At 37.8% G+C, this 22,983-nt stretch overlaps 1 protein-coding gene across 2 annotated transcripts in view; it reads right to left on the bottom strand.

Moving 5' to 3' along the window:
- Nucleotides 1–22,983, bottom strand: part of klhl32 (kelch-like family member 32) — a 65,807-nt gene that overhangs the window by 18,023 nt on the left and 24,801 nt on the right. For both annotated transcript variants that reach the window (XM_041793915.1, XM_041793916.1), the window contains exons 5-6: nt 17,796–17,894; nt 7,137–7,352 (exon numbers count right to left, since the gene is read on the bottom strand). In XM_041793915.1, the coding sequence (XP_041649849.1) occupies nt 7,137–7,352; nt 17,796–17,894 (315 nt within the window). The remainder of the gene's footprint in view (nt 1–7,136; nt 7,353–17,795; nt 17,895–22,983) is intronic.

Raw genomic sequence — 22,983 nt, 5'->3', positions numbered from 1 at the left:
ATGCCTCACCGTAAGTTTTAGTTCTGATTTTAGGTGCTGTTAACAGAGAACTTCCTGAGTCACATTTTTGACAACTTGAGGTCTAAACTGTGCAGTTTTTCTTCAAACTAATCTGATTGGTTGAAAAATCTGAGAAATCTGGGTCACAACTAATTTCAACAACCTCAGAGGAGATGGACCCTCGTGCCTCCCTGAAATATCTGCCCCTCCCTCAAGAGGGTCCCGGCTATCAGGTTGGGAGCCAAGGGACCAGAATATTATTCCTTTAAAAGACAGAACCGAAATCACCACAGTAACCGTTTCAACGAAGTATACCTCAAAGTTGGATACTGTTTATGTTTATTTGTACTTTGGCACGACTGTGATTCAGTGGTTGAGTCAGCTGCCTCTTAATGAAGGTCGGGGGTTTGCTCCCCAGCTCCTGCAGTCACATGCTCAAAGGTCCTTCGCCAAGACACTGAATCTGAGAATGCTCAAACTGCTGCATTAGTGGTGTGTAAATGTGAATGAATGAAATTAGCCTATACTGTAGGACACTTTACATGGCATCCTCTGCAGCCAGTGTTTGAAGGTGTGATTGGTTTAGTGTGAACTACAGCATAAGGAGCACTTTGAGAAGTCTATCAGTAAAGCACAATAAAAGCCCAGTTCTATTTACTTCCTGTGCAGGATTTTCATTATTCTTGTGATATGCTGACATGGTAGCTGATTGGTGTTACAGTTTCTATTCATGCCTTCCTTTGTCAAACAAAAAAGCAGCTCTCTTTATACCTAAACATTTTCATACAGCCTCTGTAAACATGGGAGGAAGGGAATCTAAAGAACAGAGAGAGGAGGGAAGGAATTAAGAGTGCAGGAAAAAAGAAGAGATGAAAGATCCTCTTTTGTGTTTCTGCCATCCTTCCTCATTCTTCAAATCCAAGAAAATGAAACTGCTAATCATAATTATTTTTTTTAGACACCTAGAGGCTATTATGGCAAAACTAAGGCAAGCCAACACTGCATCCAAACTTGCCAACAGACACACACGTACTTATTAATCAGCAGCATTCAATATACAGACTGTAAATATCCACAGGCACCTTTCATTGTTAAATGCAGGCAGAATGGGTTGCAGAGAAGTGATTTAATTGAACTTGAGAGCGGTGGAAGGTTATTTAGCTGCGATGAGGTGTGAATGTGGGCGAGATGTCTGGAAATCGCTGATATCAGGAAAACAAAGTGTTTTTTAATGTAATCTGAGCAGAGATAGAGAACTTAGCATGGCTATTGAGGCGGTGGAGACAAGGAATCTTAGACATGAATAACTAGAGAAAATTCACAGGCTCAGTCAGAAATCAAACAAACTGTAGCATCCAGGGTACTGACAAATAATATGTGCTGAGCAGCTTTTCTCTTATTTCCCCTTCAGTCTTCTCCATGGATGTAAATATGCAACAAACATGCAAGTCAGGATTGCCTTTCTGTGGTATCTGTGCCACTCTCCTGTCTCCACCAGCCTTTCTCTATCGCTCACCCCGCCTCTCTCCTCCTCATTGCTCTGAAGTGACAGTATGTGTATGCGTTTCTGATTGTGTGTGAGCGTGTGCACTACGGCAGCTGACTGTGAAGGTCACGCTGCATCACACAACTTCCTCAGGGCACAGAATAAATCAACTCCTTCTCCCTCCTTTCCCTCCGCACTGAAAGAGAAAGTGCAAGAGTGTGTGTATGTGTGTGTTTCTGGTGTGAACAAGGATAGAGAGAGTATGGGAAAGAGATAGGAGAGAGGTATGGGGGTGGTGGTGGTGGAGCTGCAGAAAGAAAGAGCAAAGGATGGCATGAAAGAGAAGAGAGGGGAAAAAAACAAAGCCGGGGTAAATGTGATTTCCAGAGCGTAAGAGACTCTAAGAAAACTCTGAGTGACAATGATTGACGGCCAAGCTATATCAGTTTGGTATTGGCGAGCACACCCCCCACCCTTTCGGACTACAGCCCCCGCTTGCCGTTCGCTTCCGTCTGATGCCCAAATTAACCTTCTGGGCGAAGTGAAGGAGCCCAAAGCAGCCTAATCAGAGGCTGATTATGGCGGCGGCGGCTGGCTAAAGGGTCAGGGTAATTGTGCCATCAGAGGCCTGATTGTTTTCAATCAGACGGGCGGCCGAGTGACAGCTGGGGGATTGGGGCCCTGATGGAGCCGCGGTGGGCCTAATCAGAGACGAGAAGGGGAGAGAGACAGAGAGGGAGTGGGATTGGGGGAGGCTGAGGGGTGGGGGGGGCTGATTGGTGCAAATGAACAGTCAAAACAGTAAGTCTCCTCCCCACACTGCAGATTCACTCCACAACCCACAGTTCATGACAGACACGTTCGCATAGGCACACATGGATAGAGGGAGTGAAAGACATCACACCTGTCCATCACATACAGGAACATTTAAAACAACACTAACACACAACTTCAGTTATAAAGAATGATGTAAGATGCGGCTGAGTACACTTATTGTTCAGTTGTGAGTTATTTACTGTCTTTTCTTTGTGTGTTTTTGTGTCAAGAAACTATTTGAGAGCAGGATTTTGCAAAACTGGTAATCACATTATAAAGCTCAGTGTAAGCTCATGCAGGACACAGTAGTCATACGCCCAGCTGTGATCAGCTGATGGTCAGCTGATCCGAATTATCGCCTCCCAGCTCCAACAGCCAATCACAGCCTTTTCTCACAAATCCCTGCTTGCATTAAGGCTGATGCACCACGCTGCTGCTGCTAGCAGAGCTTAACCTCCTCCACCCCAGCCTCCTCCTTTATAGTATAAAGCTGGTTGCACCCTCATATTCAGATTCATGCTACTGTGGATTAATTGCTTTAGAACTAATTTGGTTGTATTCAATATGCATTATCATAAATGTATCCATACATATAGGGGTTTCTAGCCATGCTCTCCCTGGTAAGCCAAACCTCAGGGAGTAACTTTCAAGCAGGGGCCTTCCCCGCCAAGTAAAACTGTAAATCCATTTTGCAACAAAACGGTAAGATGTATGAAGAGAGTGTTTCTGACTGAAATGCATTTGTTTTATTTTTTTATTTTGTCTAACACAGGTACTAACAACTAACATGAACATTCATGACACTGTTCCATTGTGTCACTCTTGCTATCTTATGAATGAAGGTTGCCAGTATCAATATTGGCAGCTATTTTGAATATAGTCTGAGTCTTTAGATTAAACAAAAGTGATAAGTAGATCTAGTACTAGAAGTACTGAACACTGAGTAACTACTTTTGATGCCAAGTGACCTTGCACATTAAAATATGTGCAATAACAACAACAGAATATGAATCTCCAACCAGGTTGTTCATAGGTGTGCCCTAGCCTAAAGTGAAATGCAACAACTGTTTAGGGATGTACTGTAATGTTGAATCACTTATTTGAAATGACTGTCATGTTGTCAGCTAAACTACTGGCCAGTTTGTTGTTGTCTGACAGCTTGGACCTCCACTTTTTGGCTTTTAGTGCTTAATTTTTTAAAATGCAATGAAGAACAATACTTCACCCAGAATATACTTGAGTGAAAGTAAAACTGCTGATTTTAAACTCAAAAACATACATGTACATAAAAAGCTACTCAACTGCAGTAATCAGAGTAAATGTAATGAGTTACTTTGGACCCCTGGGTTTAATCATATTTAGAGCATTTTCACTCTTGGACATTTTAGTGTAGTTCTGGCTGATGAAAACTAAAAAAAAAAAAAAAAAAGGTTTCATATACAGTGCTTAACAAATTTATTAGACCACCTGTCATATTTGTCTAAGAGACCACCCAGCATCATGAAGTGCTTCAATGCAGACTCTTTCATTTTCAGTGAGCTCTCCACGTTTTACCATTTTGAACAGGAATGAGGAATTTCAAACTAAGTTCACCTTTTTATACCCAAATTTGAGTTGGCTCACTGGGCTTCTCTGAGAAGTCAGAAATGATCAAGCATAGCATTCAACCACTAAAACTCATTTTTCTGTGCATTTTGCCATATTAATGAAGAAATATGAATGTGCTTTACTATTTTTTTCATTTTTTTTGTAAATCAGTACATATGAAAATTCATGGATAACAATAACTCTATTTTAGCATTAAAAATATAATTTGGGTTAAAGAGCTTCTACACATTGGTGTATTAACCATTGCAGAAACATAAAAAAACGATTTTGTTAATTACCAATGCTGTTAATTTAGGGCAGCTGTGGCATAAAGTTTACTTTGGGTGGTGGTCTAATAAATTTGTTAAGCACTGTACATGAAATATAAATGGAAACATGTTTCAACGCACTATGAATACTTTAATTACTTTAAAATACACATGCATTTCTAAATTAAGTGTTTTTATTTATTTATTTATTTAAGTTTTATTAACAATTTCCTTGTCCTCATTTATGATTATGATCATTATGGTGATGATGATGATTATGAGTATTCTTCTTCTTCTTATTGTTGTTGTTGTTACTATTGTTGTTGCTGTTGTTGTTGTTTCAGCTGTTGTCATTGTTATTGTTTATCAATTTATGTTCCTATTATCATATTATTATTATTATGTATGGTTTCCTGCATACCTTCCTCTCTTTTTTGTCTTGAAGTTGTTTTCATAATCTTTTATCTTACTTTTGTAAATGTGCTGGATGATTGGTTAAGATACCTTCATTACAATGTGTATGAAAGAGAGTTAGTTAACATGTCCTTGTGTTCAATTATAGTTGTATTACCTTCTCTTGTTTTACCCTGAGCAAATGACTGACTATTGTAAAAGTCTTAAAACTGTTCCTGATATTGAGGGAAACAATAAAACATCTAAACTGAAAAAAATTATCATGCATTTTGCATAAAAATACGGACATACCTTATATGCACAGTAAAGAAGTATGGATTTTGAATGTTCAACAGTCTAAAACTAATATATTAGTCTTACTTCAGTCTCAGAAACAGAAACTAAACTTCCTTTTCATCAGAGTGTTTATCATCAAAGATCTATTTTTAGCTAGTCTTGGTCTTCTTCATGAAAAAGTTAGTTTGAGAAACACTGACAAACACTGAAGGTTGCTAAAGAATAAACAGCAATATCCATACTGAAAGAGAACATTAATTAAGTTTTAATAGAGGAAAAACTCTAAGGTTTAGTATTCTTCCTCATCTTAAATTGCTCTAGTATTGAAAACTTGCAGCAGTAGTACTCAACTATGTTTTCCTCCTGTAATGTATTGTCATATGAAGTAAAGGCAAAACATTGACAGGAACCATTCACTGCAGCACAAACGCTTTACTTTATTAAAACTTTGGCTACATTTTGATATTACAAAAACAAAGGCAACTGTACAGTTGCAGATTTAATCCATGATGCAGACTTTTGGCTTCTATCTTTATAACAGGAATACAAATGCTGAATATTTTGCATTATTATTTTATTATGATAGACCTATAGGTCATGTTTTAGGCCATGTAGCTGCATTAACAACTGTATCACCTGTTGTCATGATGGAACTGTGAGTAAAACTTTTAAAAATGTGGGCTGTGTTGATTGAAAGACTTTATGAAATGAATCCTTTTTGCTGAGGCAGGAGAGGTAGGACACTTGAACTCAGATGGTTAACCCAAGTTACTAGATGGTATACTGAGAAAGTATTTATGTATGATTGTCATGATCCAGGTTTTGATTTATGTTTATGAGTGTCTCTAGTGTTTTCCTGTGTTTATTCTGTATATTTCAAGTTTCTAGTGTTTAGTTTATGACATTTTGTGTTTCAGTATTTCTGGTATGATTTTCTATGTTTAATTTACATTCGTGTGTATAGATTTTCCCAGGTCTTAGTTTCAAGTATCCTGTGTTAATTTGTATCTTGGTCCTTCCTGTAATTCCAGTTTTCCTCCTTGTGCTGTGTTCTTTGTATTCCCTTTGGTTGAGAGTTTGTTGTCTTTGTGTTCTCCTGTGTTAGCAGTGTTTCCTGAGTTAAGCTTTTACTGTACTATTTGTTGTCTTTCAGTCCTTGTGTGTGTTCTTGTTACTGTCTTGTGAAATGTTTCATGTTTAGTTTACTCCCTGTGTTTGTATTTGTTTCCTTGCTCCCCTCCAAGTGTCACTTATTTTTGTATCTCTTCCTGGTCCAGTGTTCTTGTGTATTGTGACGCTTCCTGTTTTATTTTGTAGTTGCCTTCCCTTGTGTGTGATCCCAGTTTTGCTTCCTGCCTCAGTTTCCCTCCACTGTGATTACCCTCACTAGTTTCACCTGTGTCTCGTTTGCACACCTGTCTCTCCTTGTGCAATCAATCCCTGTGTATTTAGGTTCTGTGTTTCTCCCTGTCCTTTGTCAGTTCGTCAGCTGTCTTCCCATTTGTCTTCCTCGGTGTTTCTCCTCGTACCTTTCCTCGTGCCTCCTGTGAAATTTATCTTTTGTTGGACTTTGATTTAAGTACATTTTGTTCAGTAGATTTTTCCCATTGTGGTTCCTTAGTTTAGTTTTTCCTTCTGTTTGGACTTAAGTAATTTTTTTTGGATTTTGCCTTCTTTTGTTGGAATTAAAATCTTTTGAGTTATCTGCACTTGGGTCCTCTTTTGAGTTTTTACAAACCCTGACAATGATATTTTAGGTTTCTGTAAGCATTTTTGGAAACCTTTCAAGAACAAAATAAACGCAGCCTTTTATGCGATAATGTAAATGCACAGCCTGACATGACTGAATTGTAACTGTGATTAGATTACTCCTGCAGCACTAGAAGACATGCACCAAACAGTACTGGGATTGGGATTACAAACTGCTACCAGTGCATTACGTACCACAGCCTATGTGCATGTGTGCCTATTTTACGATCAGAGCTAAACCTGCACCCAGCCAAATGTAATTTAAATAGGCTGATGTATTTCTTGAATTATTTTCAATGGCTGTCCACAAAAGTGAACCTCTATAATCACGATACATTTCTTTGATTGTGGGAAGGACAAAATGTGACTGTGATTAAAATTCAATCAACTGTGCAGCTCTATCAGATGTATACACTGAGCTGTGTATTATCCATTGAACTCTTCATCAAAATATAACATCACTCCATTAAACTCACAACTTCTACTGCCTCCACTGAATCTTCTTCTTTGAAAAACACACACGCACACACTTCCAGTACCTTCCATATCTCTTCCTCGCTCAGGGAGGTGAGGCGGTCGCTCTTCAGCACCTCCCTGAGGAGGCGGTAGGGCAGCTGCAGGGCCTCCTCTTGCCGGCTCCGGCTCAGCTCAGACAGATGTTCCACCAGAAAGCCCACCACAGCCTCCTCTAAGGCGGGGAGGTGGAACAGGTCAGCCACACGGTACAGCTCCAGGTAGTTCACACTGCTCAGCTCCTGCCGGGTGAATACAGAACAAAATGAAGGCACATACTGACCATCGGTGTAGTCCTGCTGCCTTCGAACAACAACAAGGAGCATCTACTGAATTATGGTTTCCTCAGGTGGTACATTAAAAAAAAAAAAAGATTCACTGATTAGAGATTGTATTTTCGCTTTCATTCTAGTGGATATGCTTTTAGGGCTGCATCACAGCCCCTTAAAAATGTTGTTTTGTTTTCATGCACACATCCAGAAAAGTTTTATACAAATCCAAACCAAAGTTTGAGAAACAAATATTTTCTCTGCTGGTTTATTGTTTTCACAGCTAAGTGACATTAATAAAGAAGTAAACTGTAAAGACAGAAAACAAGGAGAAGCAAAGGAAAGAAAATAATAAAGGAAATGATCCTTGACTAGTGGAATAAGACTGCCATCTTCTGGCTGTTCTTCAGCACAAACAATACACACAAATATCAGCCAGTCAGCCTCCTCTAACCATATTAACTGCAATTTTTTTTTTCTCAGATTAACCTCTTAGATGTTTTTTACATATTTTGTGTGCTGAAATGTAGTTTCATTTTTATTTTCTACTATTGTGCAATAAACATTCAGCATGTTTTGATATGAAATCTTTTGAATTAGATTATAAACAAATGAGATTAAAGCCTAATAAAACTTCTAAATGTTGAAGATGCAAAAAAATGTGGGTTGTGGGGTTAAACCCCAAATCCTGCAGTCACATGTCGATGTGTCCTTAGGCAAGAAGCTTAAACCCAATTTGCTCCCAATGCTTAGTTTGTGGTGTGTAACTGGGTATGAAAGAGTACGAGTTGGGTTACCTAATAATTATGGCCAATTCTCCATGGCAACCTCTGCCATTAGTGAATGGGTATGAATGGATGCATGTGACCTGCAGTGTAAAAGCACTTTGAGTAGTCAGATGACTAATACAGCGCCATCCAAATAGTTTTCTCAGTCCTCTCTCTTCTAACATTACACCAACTGCAAAAAATTTAGGAGTTACTTTTGATTCAAACCTCACATTTGAACCACACATCAAGAAAATAGTCCAGTCACGCTTCATCCAACTCAGATCCATATCCAAAATTAAATCCATTCTGCTCCCTGCTGACCTTGATAAAAATATTTATTTACTAATCTTCTTTTGCCTGGACTACTGCAACTCCTTTCTTTCTGGTATCACAAACAAATCACTCTCCCACCTCTAACTGATCCAGAATGCAGCAGCTAGGCTTTTAACTGGTTTTAACAGAAAACATCACATCATCCCATCCTTGCTTCCCTCAATTGGCTCCTAGTGACTTTTTTAATTGATTTTAAGATTTTACTCGTCACCTCCAAAGCTGGGATGGGTCTAGCACCAGGTTACATTTCTGAAATGCTGACCCCTTATGAGCCAATGCGCAGCCGTAGATCCTTGGGCAGGGGCTTCCTGGCCATTCCAAAGTCAAGACTAAAATCTAAAGGAGACAGGGCTTTTGCTGTCAGGGCCCCTCTACTTTGGAACGACCTACCTGAGGATATAAGGCTGGCAGATTCAGTATCATCTTTTAAATCACTCCTTAAAACTCACTTTTATAGACTTGTTTTTATGTGATGTCTCTTTTAACCATTTATTTATTTTAATTATCCTCTTTGGTTTACTCTGTTGCTCTTTTTTTAAATATATTTTTATACCTCTCTTTATTATCTCGATCACGTACTTTATGCCCATTTATTGAATTTCTACATACTTGTTCTCTTTTTTCTTACCCATCTGTTAAGAATCCTCCCATTTTTGTTTTATTTCCACCGATGTGATGTCGTCATCTTCACCTTCATGCCCTTGGTTGGTTGTTTGTTTGAATATGTGTAAACAATTCTCTTCCTCCCCCATATGTTATATCATCTGCCATATTATCATAGGAATCATATAATCTCTCACTGGCTCTTAAAGTTTACATTTTTATCATTGACTACTTTTTACTACCACCCAAAATCTACTTGTGTCATTTTCATTTGCGTCTCCTCTCCATTGTGTCCACATCTGTTCTTTTCCTCTTGTTTGAAGCTGAGAGAGCTCTTTTGTTCTGCTCTGACTGTTGATGTTTATTTTTCCCTGACTTTATGCTTTTGCTGTCTGTTAAAGCACTTTGTAAATATTTGTTTTTAAAGGTGCTATATTTAATAAAGTTATTATTATCATTATTATTATTATTATCATTTTATTATATATCTTATTATTATATATATTATATATTTTATCGTACAAATCCTCAGTAACTACTCAGTACTCAGTACTTAGAGTAAACTTTAAATAAATATTTTGTACTTTTACTTAAACAGATTTATAGACCAGTACTCTTTCTTTTTCTTAAGTTAATTTTAACATGAGTAACTGCACTTTTCTTGAGTACACAAGTTGTGTACTTTTTCCACCTCTGACAAAATTACTTGGCACTTAAACAAAATACAAATATTTTTGCAAGGTGGCACTGGATGCCGGTCACATTATGCTCAAACTGCGAAGCAGCCACCTGCCACTAGTCAGGGCTGTTGCAATAGACTGGCTGCTGCTCCAGTCAATGGGCCTTCTCTTTTGGCTCTTGTGTCTTGAAGTAAAAAAAAAAAAAAAACACTTAGAAAACAGAAATAAAACTGCATGCAGGCTGTGCCTTTTAAAACTGGCATTACCAGGGCTGATTGTAGCGAACAGTCACCTCTCAATCTTAAGGTCAAAGGTTAACAGCTCCTGCAGTTGCATGTTGATGTGTCCTGGTGCAAGACACTGAACCCCAGCCTGCTCTCACTGCTGCATCAGTGGAATATGAATATATACAGATGTGTATTAATGGGATTAGATAAGGCTGATGGCCACTCAGCAGCCTTTAACATCATTGTGTGAATTTGGAGTGAATGGATGTAAATGGGGAAGTACTTTAAGTAGCCAAGACAGGAAAAGTACTCTACAAGTCTGAGTCCATTTATCAAGTCCAATTACAACATGTGGATGGTAAACCTGCTAGTAGAACAGAACGTTGGTGCTGCTAGCATTGCTAACATTAGCCACACTCTGCAAACCAATTAGACATTGTTTACCCACTAATAATTTTCAGTGAAGGTCAGCATTAGTTCATGCAGGACACAGTAGCCCAGCTGTGATCAGCTGATGGCCAGCTGATCCTGATAATTGCCTCCATGCTCCCACAACCAATCACAGCTCTTTCTCTCAGCACAGCGGTGTATTTAAATATGACGTACTTCTCACTTATCCCTGCTTGCATTAATGCAAATGCACCACGCTGCTGCTGCTGGCAAAGCTTAACCTCCTCCAACCCAGCCTCCTCCTTTATAGCATAAAGCATGTTGCACCCTCATATTGAGATTCATGAAATAATCAATTCATTAACTTTGAATTAATCTTGTTGTATTCAGTACACAATGTCATAAATGTATCTATCCATATAGGGGTGTCTAACTATATGTTCCTTGGAAAATCAAAGCATGCTGCTTGACTAACTTAGGGATCCTCTTTTGAGCAAAGCCTTCTCTGCCAAATAAAACTGTAAATTCATTTTGCAATAAAATAGTCAAATGCGTGCCGAGAATATTAAGAGTTCTCTGTTAGTCTGAATGTAAAGATCTGTTTCATCTGAGAAATTACTCAGCTGAGAACATACCTTATACAAAGCTGAATTTATCTTATTTTTAAAGTGCTCCTTTAAAATAAATATTAGGTGCATATTTAATATGGTCGCTAGAGAGCTTGTGATGCATCAGCAGGTTGTTACAGTTCTTATTGTAGATCTCAAAGATGTTGCTGGAGCTTAGCTTAACTGGTACTGTTTAAATTACATTATGCATTTTATTTACATGCAATCTATAAATGTCTTTTCCTTATTCAATTACTATATTTGGAAAAATAACAGTTATTTATGGTTGAATCAAAGGAATTTTTTCCTTGTTTTCTGTGTTTCAAAGTTAAATACCGTTACAGTTCTAGTACAGGGGAGATTGGGTGTTCTTAACAATCTAAAAAAGAAAGAAAGAAAAGAGGTTTGTATTGGCATCATTACCTGCTGAAATGAGCTGGGTAATATCAGCATATCGTATATCAGCAAAAATCCAAAGTTATGCATGCTTTCTGAATATAATCAAACAAATGATAACAGTAAGTGTCCTTTTTGAAGTTCCAGTCAGACTGTGATTACAGTCATTATAAATAAAGAATACAGCCAGAGCAGTATTGATTGTGTATTCAATAACCACTTAACTTGATTCTGCACATTAGTGTCCATAATGGGTGGATGGAGGATCTGATTTCCAATCAATCAGTGCAGTGGTGTTGACGTTGATCTGACGTTAATGTCCACTGTGCATGCAGTCAGATTAAACAGTGTTCTGAAAAGTGTTTTGGAAGCAAAGATGTTTGTTGGAAAAGAGATGAACAAACAGAAAAGTCTATTTTATAAGAATTGGCTGTGTTGTTTATACTGAGGTGTAGGCTTTTCTTTACAAATCATTGCCTTTTTTGACCACCGGGTGGCAGATTTGAGCCATGATTCATTGAGACCTGTAGCAATCTGGAAGGTAGAGTGTCGTACAATACAAGATGTACAAAATAAGAAAGCGCTTTAAAGGAAAAAAACTACACTAACTCACTGGCATTGATGGTTAGAATTATTATTTTGATTATCATAATCCTCACTATGATTTCTCTTGATTACAAAAATCTTCATGATTTTTACAAATATACAGCAAAATCACAACAAAATCAGTACAAAAAAATCACAATAAGCTTAGCTTGCTCACAGACTTGCATATATAAATGCAAATGTGTTTGGAGTATTGTAAAAAAAAAAAAAAAAAAGAAATCTCATTTGAATCTTTAATAAAATGACTACATTTGTAGAAGGTTGTAGTAAAACCACTAAAATACATGAATCCCAGAGAGATTGTGTATCAATATCTCTGAGTGATTCTGCTTTCAGGCCAATTTGTCTCCATCTACAGCAGCTTTTGGCAGCATACCCAGAGGACAGTGAGGCTGACTTTGTCTCTGTTCCAACAGATCCATCATGTTCTCTGCGTTGAAAAAAAGGAACTCAAACAAGCAGGGCAGCCTAGTTCTTTAGGAGATCTGGACCTCAGGCACCCTGGATGACAAATATCCTTCTAATTAAAGTGTCCTGGAGCAACAGCTGAATGTATACCAGCCCCAGGGCTTCTGATGGATCACTGATTACACAGAATATGCACTGACCACTGCCTGAGGGTTAGGGTGTATTGGAAATTGTTAAGTGTTAATAATTGCAATTACATTTTATGGAACATAATGCCTTTTGACATCAAACTGCAGTGAGTAGCAAAGCTAGTCTGAGTCTTAAAAGATATCTTTGCATGTTCTTGACAAAATATTGGCTTCCAATACCACCCTCATTTCTTTATTAGGAAGGGAAAAGAGGAGATTATTAGCTGAGTGGGGTGTTGTATAGTGAATAAACAAATGGTTAAACAGTAGGCTACTAATCTGTACTATATATTATGCGTTATTCAGGTTATTGTGGCTAATCACAGGAACAGTCCTGTGGGCAGCTGTGGCTCAGCAGAGTCAGTCCTCTCTAAAGCCAGGGGTTATTATCCCCAGCTTCTGCAGTCACATGTCGATGTGTCCTTGGGCACTTAACCCCACATACACATATTGCACATATTGCTCTCACTGCTGCATCAGTATGTGAATGTTTATGGGTGCATATGAATGGGATTAGTTATTGATGGACACTTTACATAGCAGCCTGTACCATCAGTGCGTAAATGGGTGTGATCTCCAGTCTAAAAAGTGCTCTGGGCAGTTAGATGACTAGCAAAGCGCTATACAGATTCAGGTCTATTTATCATGTGTGAAGCTAGTCTGTCTCCTAGCCCCAGCTCCATTTTTAGCATAAAGTAATTTTAGTTTTCAGTTGTCTCAGTCAGATAGAATCTAATAAATGGATTTAAAAAATAATTTTTGTCAATGTAATTATGGATGCTTTAAGCACAAGTGTAATTTGTGTCTTTATACAACATTAATGTCTGTTATTGGTGAAGCAAATTCCAATTCTCATTTACAGACCACTTACTCTGTCATAATTCAGGTTTTTGAGTTTCCATTTAGTGGTTAAGATATGGAAAATAAATCTGTCCATTTGGTGTCCATTTTTAACTATTTCTATGACAGTCTTTTGCAATATTGGTATGTGTAATACATGTGGGTTACGTGTGGTGTATCATATTGTCATATATTGTTTAGTTTTGTGTCACATCGTATCTTTTTAAACTGTGCTGTGTCGTATCATATTGTATTTTGTGTTGTATCATGTTGTTACATATTGTATCGATATTGTATCTAATCCTATTGTATCATATTGTATGGTACTGTACTTAGCCATATCATATTGTATCCTATCCTATCCTATCCTATCCTATCTTATCACATCGTATCATATCCTATCGTATTGTATCCTATTGTGTTGTGTCATATCATTTTGAATTGTACTTAGTCACATCATATCATATGGCATCGTACTGTATCACATCATATATCGTATCCTATTGTATTGTGTCATATTGTTTAGAACTGTATTTTGTCATATCATATTGGATCATATCGTATTGTATTGTATCGCATCACATCGTACCGCATCCTATAGTATTGTCATATCGTTTTGAATTGTACTTAGTCATATCGTATCGTATGGCATCGTACTGTATCGTATTGTATCTTATCACATCACATCATACAATATTGTATTGTATCGTGTAGCATACTATCAGATCCTATCATACTGTGTCATATCGTTTTGAATTATACTCAGTCCTATCGTATCCTATGGTATTGTATGGCATCATACTGTATCATATCATAACCTATTGTACCGTACTGTGTCATATTGTTTAGAATTGTATTTTGACATATCATATTGTAACATATTGTATTGTATCAAACCATGTCTTATTTTAACATCCTATCGTATTGTGTCATATCATTTTAAATTGTACTTAGTCATATTGTATCATATTGTATTGTATCCTGTCCTATCCTATCCTATCGGATTGTATCATATCATATCCTATTGTATTGTGTCATATTGATTTGAATTGTACTTAGTCATAATGTATCATATTGTATTGTATCCTAACCTATCAAACTGTATCGCATTGTATCATATCATATCATATCCTATTCTATTGTTTCGTATCATTTTAAATTGTATTGTATTGCGTCATATCACCTTTTATTGCATTGTATCATATTGTATTGCATAATTTCTATCGTATTGTGTTATATCATTTTTAATTGTATTTTATCATCTCATATTGTAATGTGTCGTATTGTATGGTATCATATAAATACCTTGTCAGATTCATGGCCTTGTTCATTGTTTGCATAATCATTTTGACTTTACTGAAGGTATAAAGGGTAGCCAATAAGAACAAAGCATACTGATGAATGTTTCATTCTGATGCAGCCTGAAAACAGATGTTTTTCTTCTTTACTGCTGAAGAGATTAAGATGTGCCACGTAAGTGTTTTTCTATAAAAATGAAGAGCCCTCATAAAGGTCCACTTTAATTTTTTTAGAAGCTAAGGGAAGAATACAATCTTGTATTCAGAAAGAAAACATAAAGATTTTTATAGATTTCTCCAGTTGCAACATTACCTTGAAGGTATTATAAAAGAAGTTGAACTTGCAGACCTGGATGATGGAATGATTAAACTTCTCATATCTGCCTACCATTCTGAAAACATCACTAAAATTATCTCTTAAAAATATTACTGCTTTTTAAACACAATCATGAGATGCATTGTATATTTAAGAGAAACAGGATGAAGAAAATAATGGATTCCTATCTGAGGATGAATGGCACACAGTCTGCAAAAAGCAGTGGAGAACAACAAATTCTTTTGGTTTGCAGAGAGTGTTGTAGGAAGAATTCAGTTTGAGTTTTTATCATTCCTCAGCAGAAACAAAATAAATCTACAAATTCAAAATGCTAGGGGCAATGCCAGACCGACAATGCAACTCATTATCACATATTTTGGTCCTGCCCTGTCCTAGACAGCTTTGGAAAAAAAAATAACCACTCTAGAGGAAGTTCTCAGAACAACTGTCCCATTTAGATTTGATGATTTATATCTCTGTAATATTGGCCAGGACATAAACCCTAAAGATGGGCCTCTCATGATAACACTGCTAGCCTTAAGTAAGAAAGCCATAACTTGCAAGTGGCTAAAACCTCAAAGCCCTTGACTAAAGACTGGATAGACATTATTTAGCAGATCTATACGAGGGGAAACTGACATATTCACTCAAAATGCATCAAGATACATCTATATGGTTAAGGTAGATCAGCTATATCAAACCCAAAGATGTGAATTTAAATGAAACATGCAAGCACATCCTAAAAACCACCATTCTTTCCACTCATTCATTGTCTTTTGTTGTGTTATCTTGTACATAGTTATTCTCTCTGGTACCAGAAACTGAGGCCTGTGTAGACTAATGCCTGGACCTCCCCTTATATCCTCTATACATATCTTCTGCCCATATAATAAAAACTGTTTACCTTTATTTATTGTTTTTTGTTTTGTTTTGTTTTTTTTTTTTGTGAATGTGTTTTTCTTTCGAACATAAAAAAAGGAAATGTAAAATAAATTACTACAAAACTCTATGTATAAAAGTGATGTTTTTGAAATGGAAGCTTTGGAAATTTATCTGAATCTTGTAAGTGTATTTATATAAAGTGTAGAGCTGTCTAATTTCCTTTTTAATTTCATTTTTTTCTTCATTATGTCATTGTTACTGAAGGTACTTACATTTCTTGTATGTTAAATGTGTAAAAGCAGGAACATTTTGTTGATAATGTTTTGAATTTGCTCTTTATAAATACTCTAGATGCCAAAAAAATGAAGAGCCTTAGCAGTCTATAACATGGCATTTATAACAGCAAAAACAAAATTAAAAACTGATAGATATGTGGCCAAATTGTCCTTGATACATGTTAATGCATTCCTTCTTAATTTGTGGATTTATAAGAAAAGCAAATTCAACAATTTCTTTGAATCTATGTAATGAACATCTAGATGTAACAAGAACTTATTTGCATGTGAAAGAGGGTGGTAATAAGTCATGCTTTATATCTGTGTTCACTGTATGTAAAGAAGCCCTGTAGATGTCAGAGCATTAAGTGTTTGTACAGGACCTGACAAGATTAATTGTATTAATCAGGATTAATTAAGGCCCACAGTTAGTGCACACATTTTTGAAATTGCTACTAATCACATGATTCACTGTCCCTTTCAGGAAATTCTGGTTAAGCCACTGCAATGCCTCCTAAAAAGTCTGCCACGGCTCCTAGATGCTCATTTCACTTTAAAAACTCAAAGACTGCAGAGTAAACAAGTCAAAAGTCATCTGCGCCTTATGTTATCAACATTTTCCTTTTTACTGTCCCCATATTTCCTTTATTATCCATAACAAGTTCCTTTTTCTGCGGTTAAGGTTGTGTTCAATTTTTGATCTACATATAAAAGTAGGACTGTATCAAACAAAAGTCAGTTACTTTTAGTGCAAGTCAGGAGAAAAATCATAAATGACAGGAAAATACTTTTAAATTTTAAAAAAATTCAAGTTTTACAATGATGACATTTATCACTACTAACTATGGAAATTCTGAAATAAATCACAATTAAAAACGTAATCTTTTGAAAACCCTAATTTATACATTTAAAATGTATCACTTCATTAAGATTATCTATCATCTATTTATTTTTCTCATTTTCCCTTTCTTGTTGTCCTTACTTGATTGACGGTATTATCTGCCATTGACCAGTGGACATGATCATCCAAAAAGAGGACGAGGCTTTCACACATTTATGTTCTCTACTGCTGAACCAAGAACATCACCATTTACCACTGTTAATAGAGCATGGTTGTTGCATGGACCCTTTAACTCATGGTGCTTGTGTTGATATTAACCATCTGACTGTACTGCAACATGTTACCTGCTGAGAAAAAATAAAAAGAAGTTCCAGAAAAATACAAAGAGCCCTTTTTATCAATGCATCTTATATTGTTCTACACTTGGCTAAAATCCCTGGTCCATGCAAGTTAGCTGTTTTCTTGAGGGGAACATTCACTATTTCCTGGAGCTATTAAAATACAACGCAATAAAAATGTAAATAAGTCCCAGCATAAAAGCGCTTCCTGTTAAATCTGACTATAAAATTTCTAAATGTCCATCTGTATTCTGTGCAGATTTGGTAAACCCCTTTTTACTCCAGCAACCACAGGGTTTCACTGAAACTGAAGTGAACTCTTGATGTGTGAAAGAATGTATTCCTCTGTGGCCTCATAGTGACTCAGGCTCACACACAGAGAGGACAGTGCATGTGCATGTGCTGATGAATGTGTACCTGGATGAGGTAGTGGGAGCAGAGGCTGAGCAGCTCCAGCAGCTGAAGGTGGCTTCCTGCAGACAGGACGTCCTGGATCACTGCTGGCTCCAGCAGGATCTGTCCAGAGGAGACAAACAAGGTCACTGAGTTTGATTTTATTTTAGACTTGTTCTCCTTCTGCTCTAGTTACACAGAAGTTGGTTATTTATAAGAGTAATCTAATTTAAAGAACTGCAGAGTGGTCTTTCAAAATGTTCTTTTATTTGGTTCTTTTAAATTAACTTAGAGGAAAACATGTAATAATGATAATTGCTTCGATACATCAATTCCTTGATAAGTATTTGCCCCCTGTCTGATTTATATTTCTCTTTTTGTTTACACATTTCTCACACTTAAATGTTTCAGATCGTAATAACCTGAGTAAAAACAAGATGCAGTTTTTAAATGATGGTTTCATTTATTAAGGGAAAAAAGTCATCCAAACTTAACTGGCCCCATGTTAAAAAATAAATAAATAAATAAATAAAAAAAATCCTCCCCCTTGTTACCTCAGGCCTGATTACTGCCAGACCTGCTGAATCAAGAAATCACTTAAATTGAGCCTGTCTGACAAAGTAAAGTTGGCTAAAAGATCACAAAATCAAAACATCATGCAGTGATCCAAAGAAATTCAAGAACAGACGAGAAACAAAGTCACTGGCATCTCTTAGTCTGGAAAGGGTTAAAAAGTTATTTCTACGGCTCGAGAACTCCAGTGACCTATGGTGAGAGCCATTTTCCACAAATTGAGAAAACTTGAACAGTGGTGAACCTGCCTAGTGGCAGGCCTACCAAAATCTCTCCAAGAGAGCATGGGCAACTCATGCAGGAGATCACAGAAGAACCCAGAACAACATCTAAAGACCTAGAGGCCTCACTTGACTCAGTTCAGGTTAGCAATCATGAGGCAAACAAAACAAAAAAACATCTTGATGGTCCCCAAGACTTTTGGAGAAATTTCTGTGTCTTGTTAGTCTTTTTGGTGTGAAATGAAATCTCGAGTATGTAACATTCAATGAGAACCGTGTAGAATCAACTCTACTCCCCCTCCCTTCCTGTTCTTCTACGTGTTTGGGCTCCGTAGCCCCGCCCCTCTTCTCATCATCCATAAGTGTTTGAACAGGCATTGAAAGCAGGATGCTATATAATTATTAGTCTTCATCTGACAAAAAACTGCCTGAAACTTGATATTGAAGCTAATATCCCCTTTTAGATGTTGGTGCAACACACAGACAAGGAAGTCTTAGCTGGAAATCTAGCAGTGCAGATCTGTGGCTACGCAGGAAGACCAATAATATATTCATCTTTGATCCCAGAGGGTTCTGCCTCTTCAGATGCTAGCTGATGGCTTCTCTGCCCTAAAATGTGCTGAAATCATTGTTATCATTTCCTGGCAAAACAACAAATTCAGGCGACTTCAGTGGCACTGTTACTGTCAAAACATTTCCTGAGAAGATAAATGAACACCATCTGAAAATTTTTGCTGAAGGCCTCCTGCTTCCTTCATTATATCCACCATTATTTGAACAGCATGAAAGTTTGTCACTCAGCCAGGTTTTACTGCCAAGCTCCCAGGAGCAGAGCCAGGTATTATCAGCTTTACGGAGGGTACTGCCCCTTTGTGTGTCTATTCCCAGGACACTAAGGGGACCACATGGAGTTAAATATTCCATTTATCATTGAAGTAATAGCCTCATCAGCTTAAACATGCCCTATGTCACCTCTCACACATTCCACTCACCCACTCCAAATGAAATTTGGTGTTGTTTTGAAGAGCAGGAACAAAGCTTTGATAATCCATTCAGTGGCAGTGCCCTACATAGCAAAAGAGGTGAGACTGTATCAGTGGTGAAAGTGACAAAGAATGACTTCACAGTTAGTCTTCCTCGCCCCTCACTGAAGTTGATACAGTAGTAGGCAGGATTATATTAGGGCTCATGTGAGGTTTAATTTTCCTGCTGGTAATGAAACAGATTGAAATGAATACGAATTCTTCCATATTCTCTTCATTGACAGTTCAGACCAGAAGGGACAAGACTGATTATCTATACATACTACTTTACACTACCAGTGACCACAACCAGTAGGACTGGTGTGAGAAAGAAACAGCTTTAGTTTATATTTTCTACAGCAAAGGCACACAGAGAGTGGCATATTTGATTGGCATCACTTTGTCCACAGTGGACTCATAAATAAACACAAACCACAAGTTGAAGAAAATGCTTCAGGTTTTGGATGCTTTTATGAATGAATCTCAGTCAGGAACGCTCTCACCACACATTTGATCATTTCATTGCAAAATGGATCTAAAGTTTTACTTGGCGAAGAAGGCTCTGCTCAAAAGATGCTACCTGGATTAGTCAAGCTGTCGTTCCAGGTAGAAACCCCCCATATGGCTCGATACATTAATGACAAAGTGTACTAAATACAAGTTGAAATTAGTTCAAAAGCAATCAATCCATGGTAGCATGAATCTGCATATGAGGGTGCCACAGGCTCTTTGCTATAAAGGAGGAGGCTGGGGTGGAGGAGGTTAAGTTTTGCCAGCTGCAGCAGCAGTTTGGTTCATCAGCATTAATGCAAGCAGGGATTAGTAAGAAGTATGTCATATTCAAATGCTCTGCTGTGTTTAGAGAAAGAGCTGTGATTGGCTGTGGGAGCTGGGAGGTGACAATTTGACACACTTGTAAATGAGATTCTTAATCTCAGTGATGCTTTATCAAGTTCCAGCCTCCAAAGCTGAAAATGAAGCCAATGCCCAAGTGCAAAAAAAACCCTGCACTTTATACAGTGTCATCATGAGGCTGGCTATAGAAGCACTGGGACGCACATGTGGTGTGTTTCCACTGAGGGTTAGGGTTAGGTCTAGTGGAAGGGTGGAAACAGGCAAACTACAGCTTGTTGATTGGTCAAAAGAGCCATCACTTCTCATGTGGCAGTGGTAATAACAAACATGGAATGAACCATGCTTAAATATATACCACTGATTTTGAAAGAGCAATTTCAAGGCTGTTTTTGTACTTTGTCAGTACGTCTCCATGCATGGACGGCACTGAAGGATCTGGAGGTCATAGGTGAACAGTAGGTGCAGAGGGAACTAGACAGTGCCATCAGGAATGAAAAGGTGTTCAAGCTTGTCTTAGAATGGATGGCTGCAGAGGAGTTTGCATCAACATCCAAGCAGTGCCATCCACACATACAATTTCAAATGTCAAGTTTTCAGTATGTTTAGAGCCTGCTTCAACAAATACATTGCAGATCTGAATAATTCATGTCTTTATGGATGCATACTGTTGGGGCAATTATTTTAACAACTCATCCGTTTCAGTTTTAAGAAGGATATGAATTATGCATAATTGACATGACTGTGAACAAATTGTTTATCAGGAAGCTTAAGCCTGTTTTATGCTTCTGTGTAGAAGCTACATCATAATCCAGGCCGTAGGTCTGCATAGCCATAAATCCTTTACACGTAGCCAACATGCACCTCCTAAAATATCTGTGAAAATGACACAGACAACAAGCCCTGTGACTGGTCTGCTGTTTAGCACTAGTGACTGCCAGTCTCTGAGTACACAGAAATAGTTTTCTCTCTAGTGTGGGATAAATGGATGCAGATGACTAGTGAAATCTACTTGTTAACATCCAAAAATATCACATGCTTTTTCCTCATCCGTGACTCTCAGTGGCCCAGAGAGTGCAAAACATTCCTCTGTCATCTGCCTCAGCAGATTCAGCAGCCACAAGTTTATATACTTCCACATCACTCCTGCACTGAGATCCCTTCAGTGGCTCCCTGTTTCATTCAGAATCCAGCTCAAAGCCCTAAAAGTCCCCTGCAGACCCCTGTATAGTCCAGCTCCTGATAACCTTTCTGAAATCATTCGCCTCTATCCAACACCCCACACCCTTAGATCAAATGCTCCTGAGCTCCTGCTGGTTTCTGCTCACACTCAAAGACTTGAGGTGATCGAAATCTCCAAGCCATAGCTCCAAACTTGGGAATGATCTACCCTGCTCTGCAAACTCTATGACTGAGTTTAAGAGCCAGTTAAAGACACAACTGTTTAGACAGGCTTTTGGGTTATCATCCTTTTTAAATGCATTTTGTATCTTGCAAATAACTTCATCTTATGTCTTTGAAAAGTGCTAAACAATGTCACTTTACCAATCTCTTTTTTCTTCTTAGCAATAACTGTAGTGTGATAAACTGCTGCATAATATCCATCACCAACTCCAGTTGGTTTTAGTTGCCATGGTTTCCTGTGCAAAATCAAGCAGGAAATGGGAAAGAAAAAGGGGTGGCTGTTGGTAATGACTATGAACTGGCATAGACATTACACTGCCAAGTAGCATTTTGGTAAAATTTTGCAGAGCAATGTGGGCACATCAACATGGAAGCACGTAGTGCTCACAATGGCAGAGGTTACTACAGAGTAGCTATGGCATAATCCTGTTATAAGAGCATGAAACAGGCTTTACGGCGCTCTTCAGCTCCACCTCTTTGTCAGTTACTAAGTTGGACTTCAAAAGCCGGCTTCAGAAACTAAATGGGTGACATCACTCAGTCTTTGTCTAATGCGAAAAACATCCTGAGCTTTTCTGGCGAAATCAGTTTTAATGGTTCAACAGAAAGACTGCTTAAACTCATTCATTAGTCACCACTCATTCATATCTCTCACTTCTTCCATTCTTTCTTGCTTCCCGCTCTGGTGATCAGCTGATTATAGGCGTTCACTCTCTTAAGCACTAAGCTAATCAGATTCTGCCACAACCTCATTAGTACAATCATCATATCATGCACTAGTCATATTCCAAATTGTCATTCTCTCTTCAAAGCCTGTTGTTTCAGTGTGGACGCTGCAACCCTCCTCCACCCCAGCCACCTCCATTCAGTTCATCATCTCATCCTGCATACCTCAGTCTCCTCCTCCAAGCCACCTCATGGAACCTGGTCCAGCTTCTCAGAGGTCTACTCCTCGTCTGATCCTGCATCCCTCATCACCACCAGTGTCTAGATTAGGGCTGGGCAATTAATCGAAAACTAGATTAAATGACAATATGGCTTGCTGTAATTTTCAAATTGCAGAAGCTGCAATATTTCTTTAACCTGAAATTTGTGACAAAATGCCAGTTTAACACTTTTTTTGCAGCAGAGGTGTTAATT

Source organism: Cheilinus undulatus, linkage group 8, assembly GCF_018320785.1.
Source record: "Cheilinus undulatus linkage group 8, ASM1832078v1, whole genome shotgun sequence".
NCBI lineage: Eukaryota > Metazoa > Chordata > Actinopteri > Labriformes > Labridae > Cheilinus > Cheilinus undulatus.
This window is presented reverse-complemented; position numbering and strand designations above follow the sequence as displayed.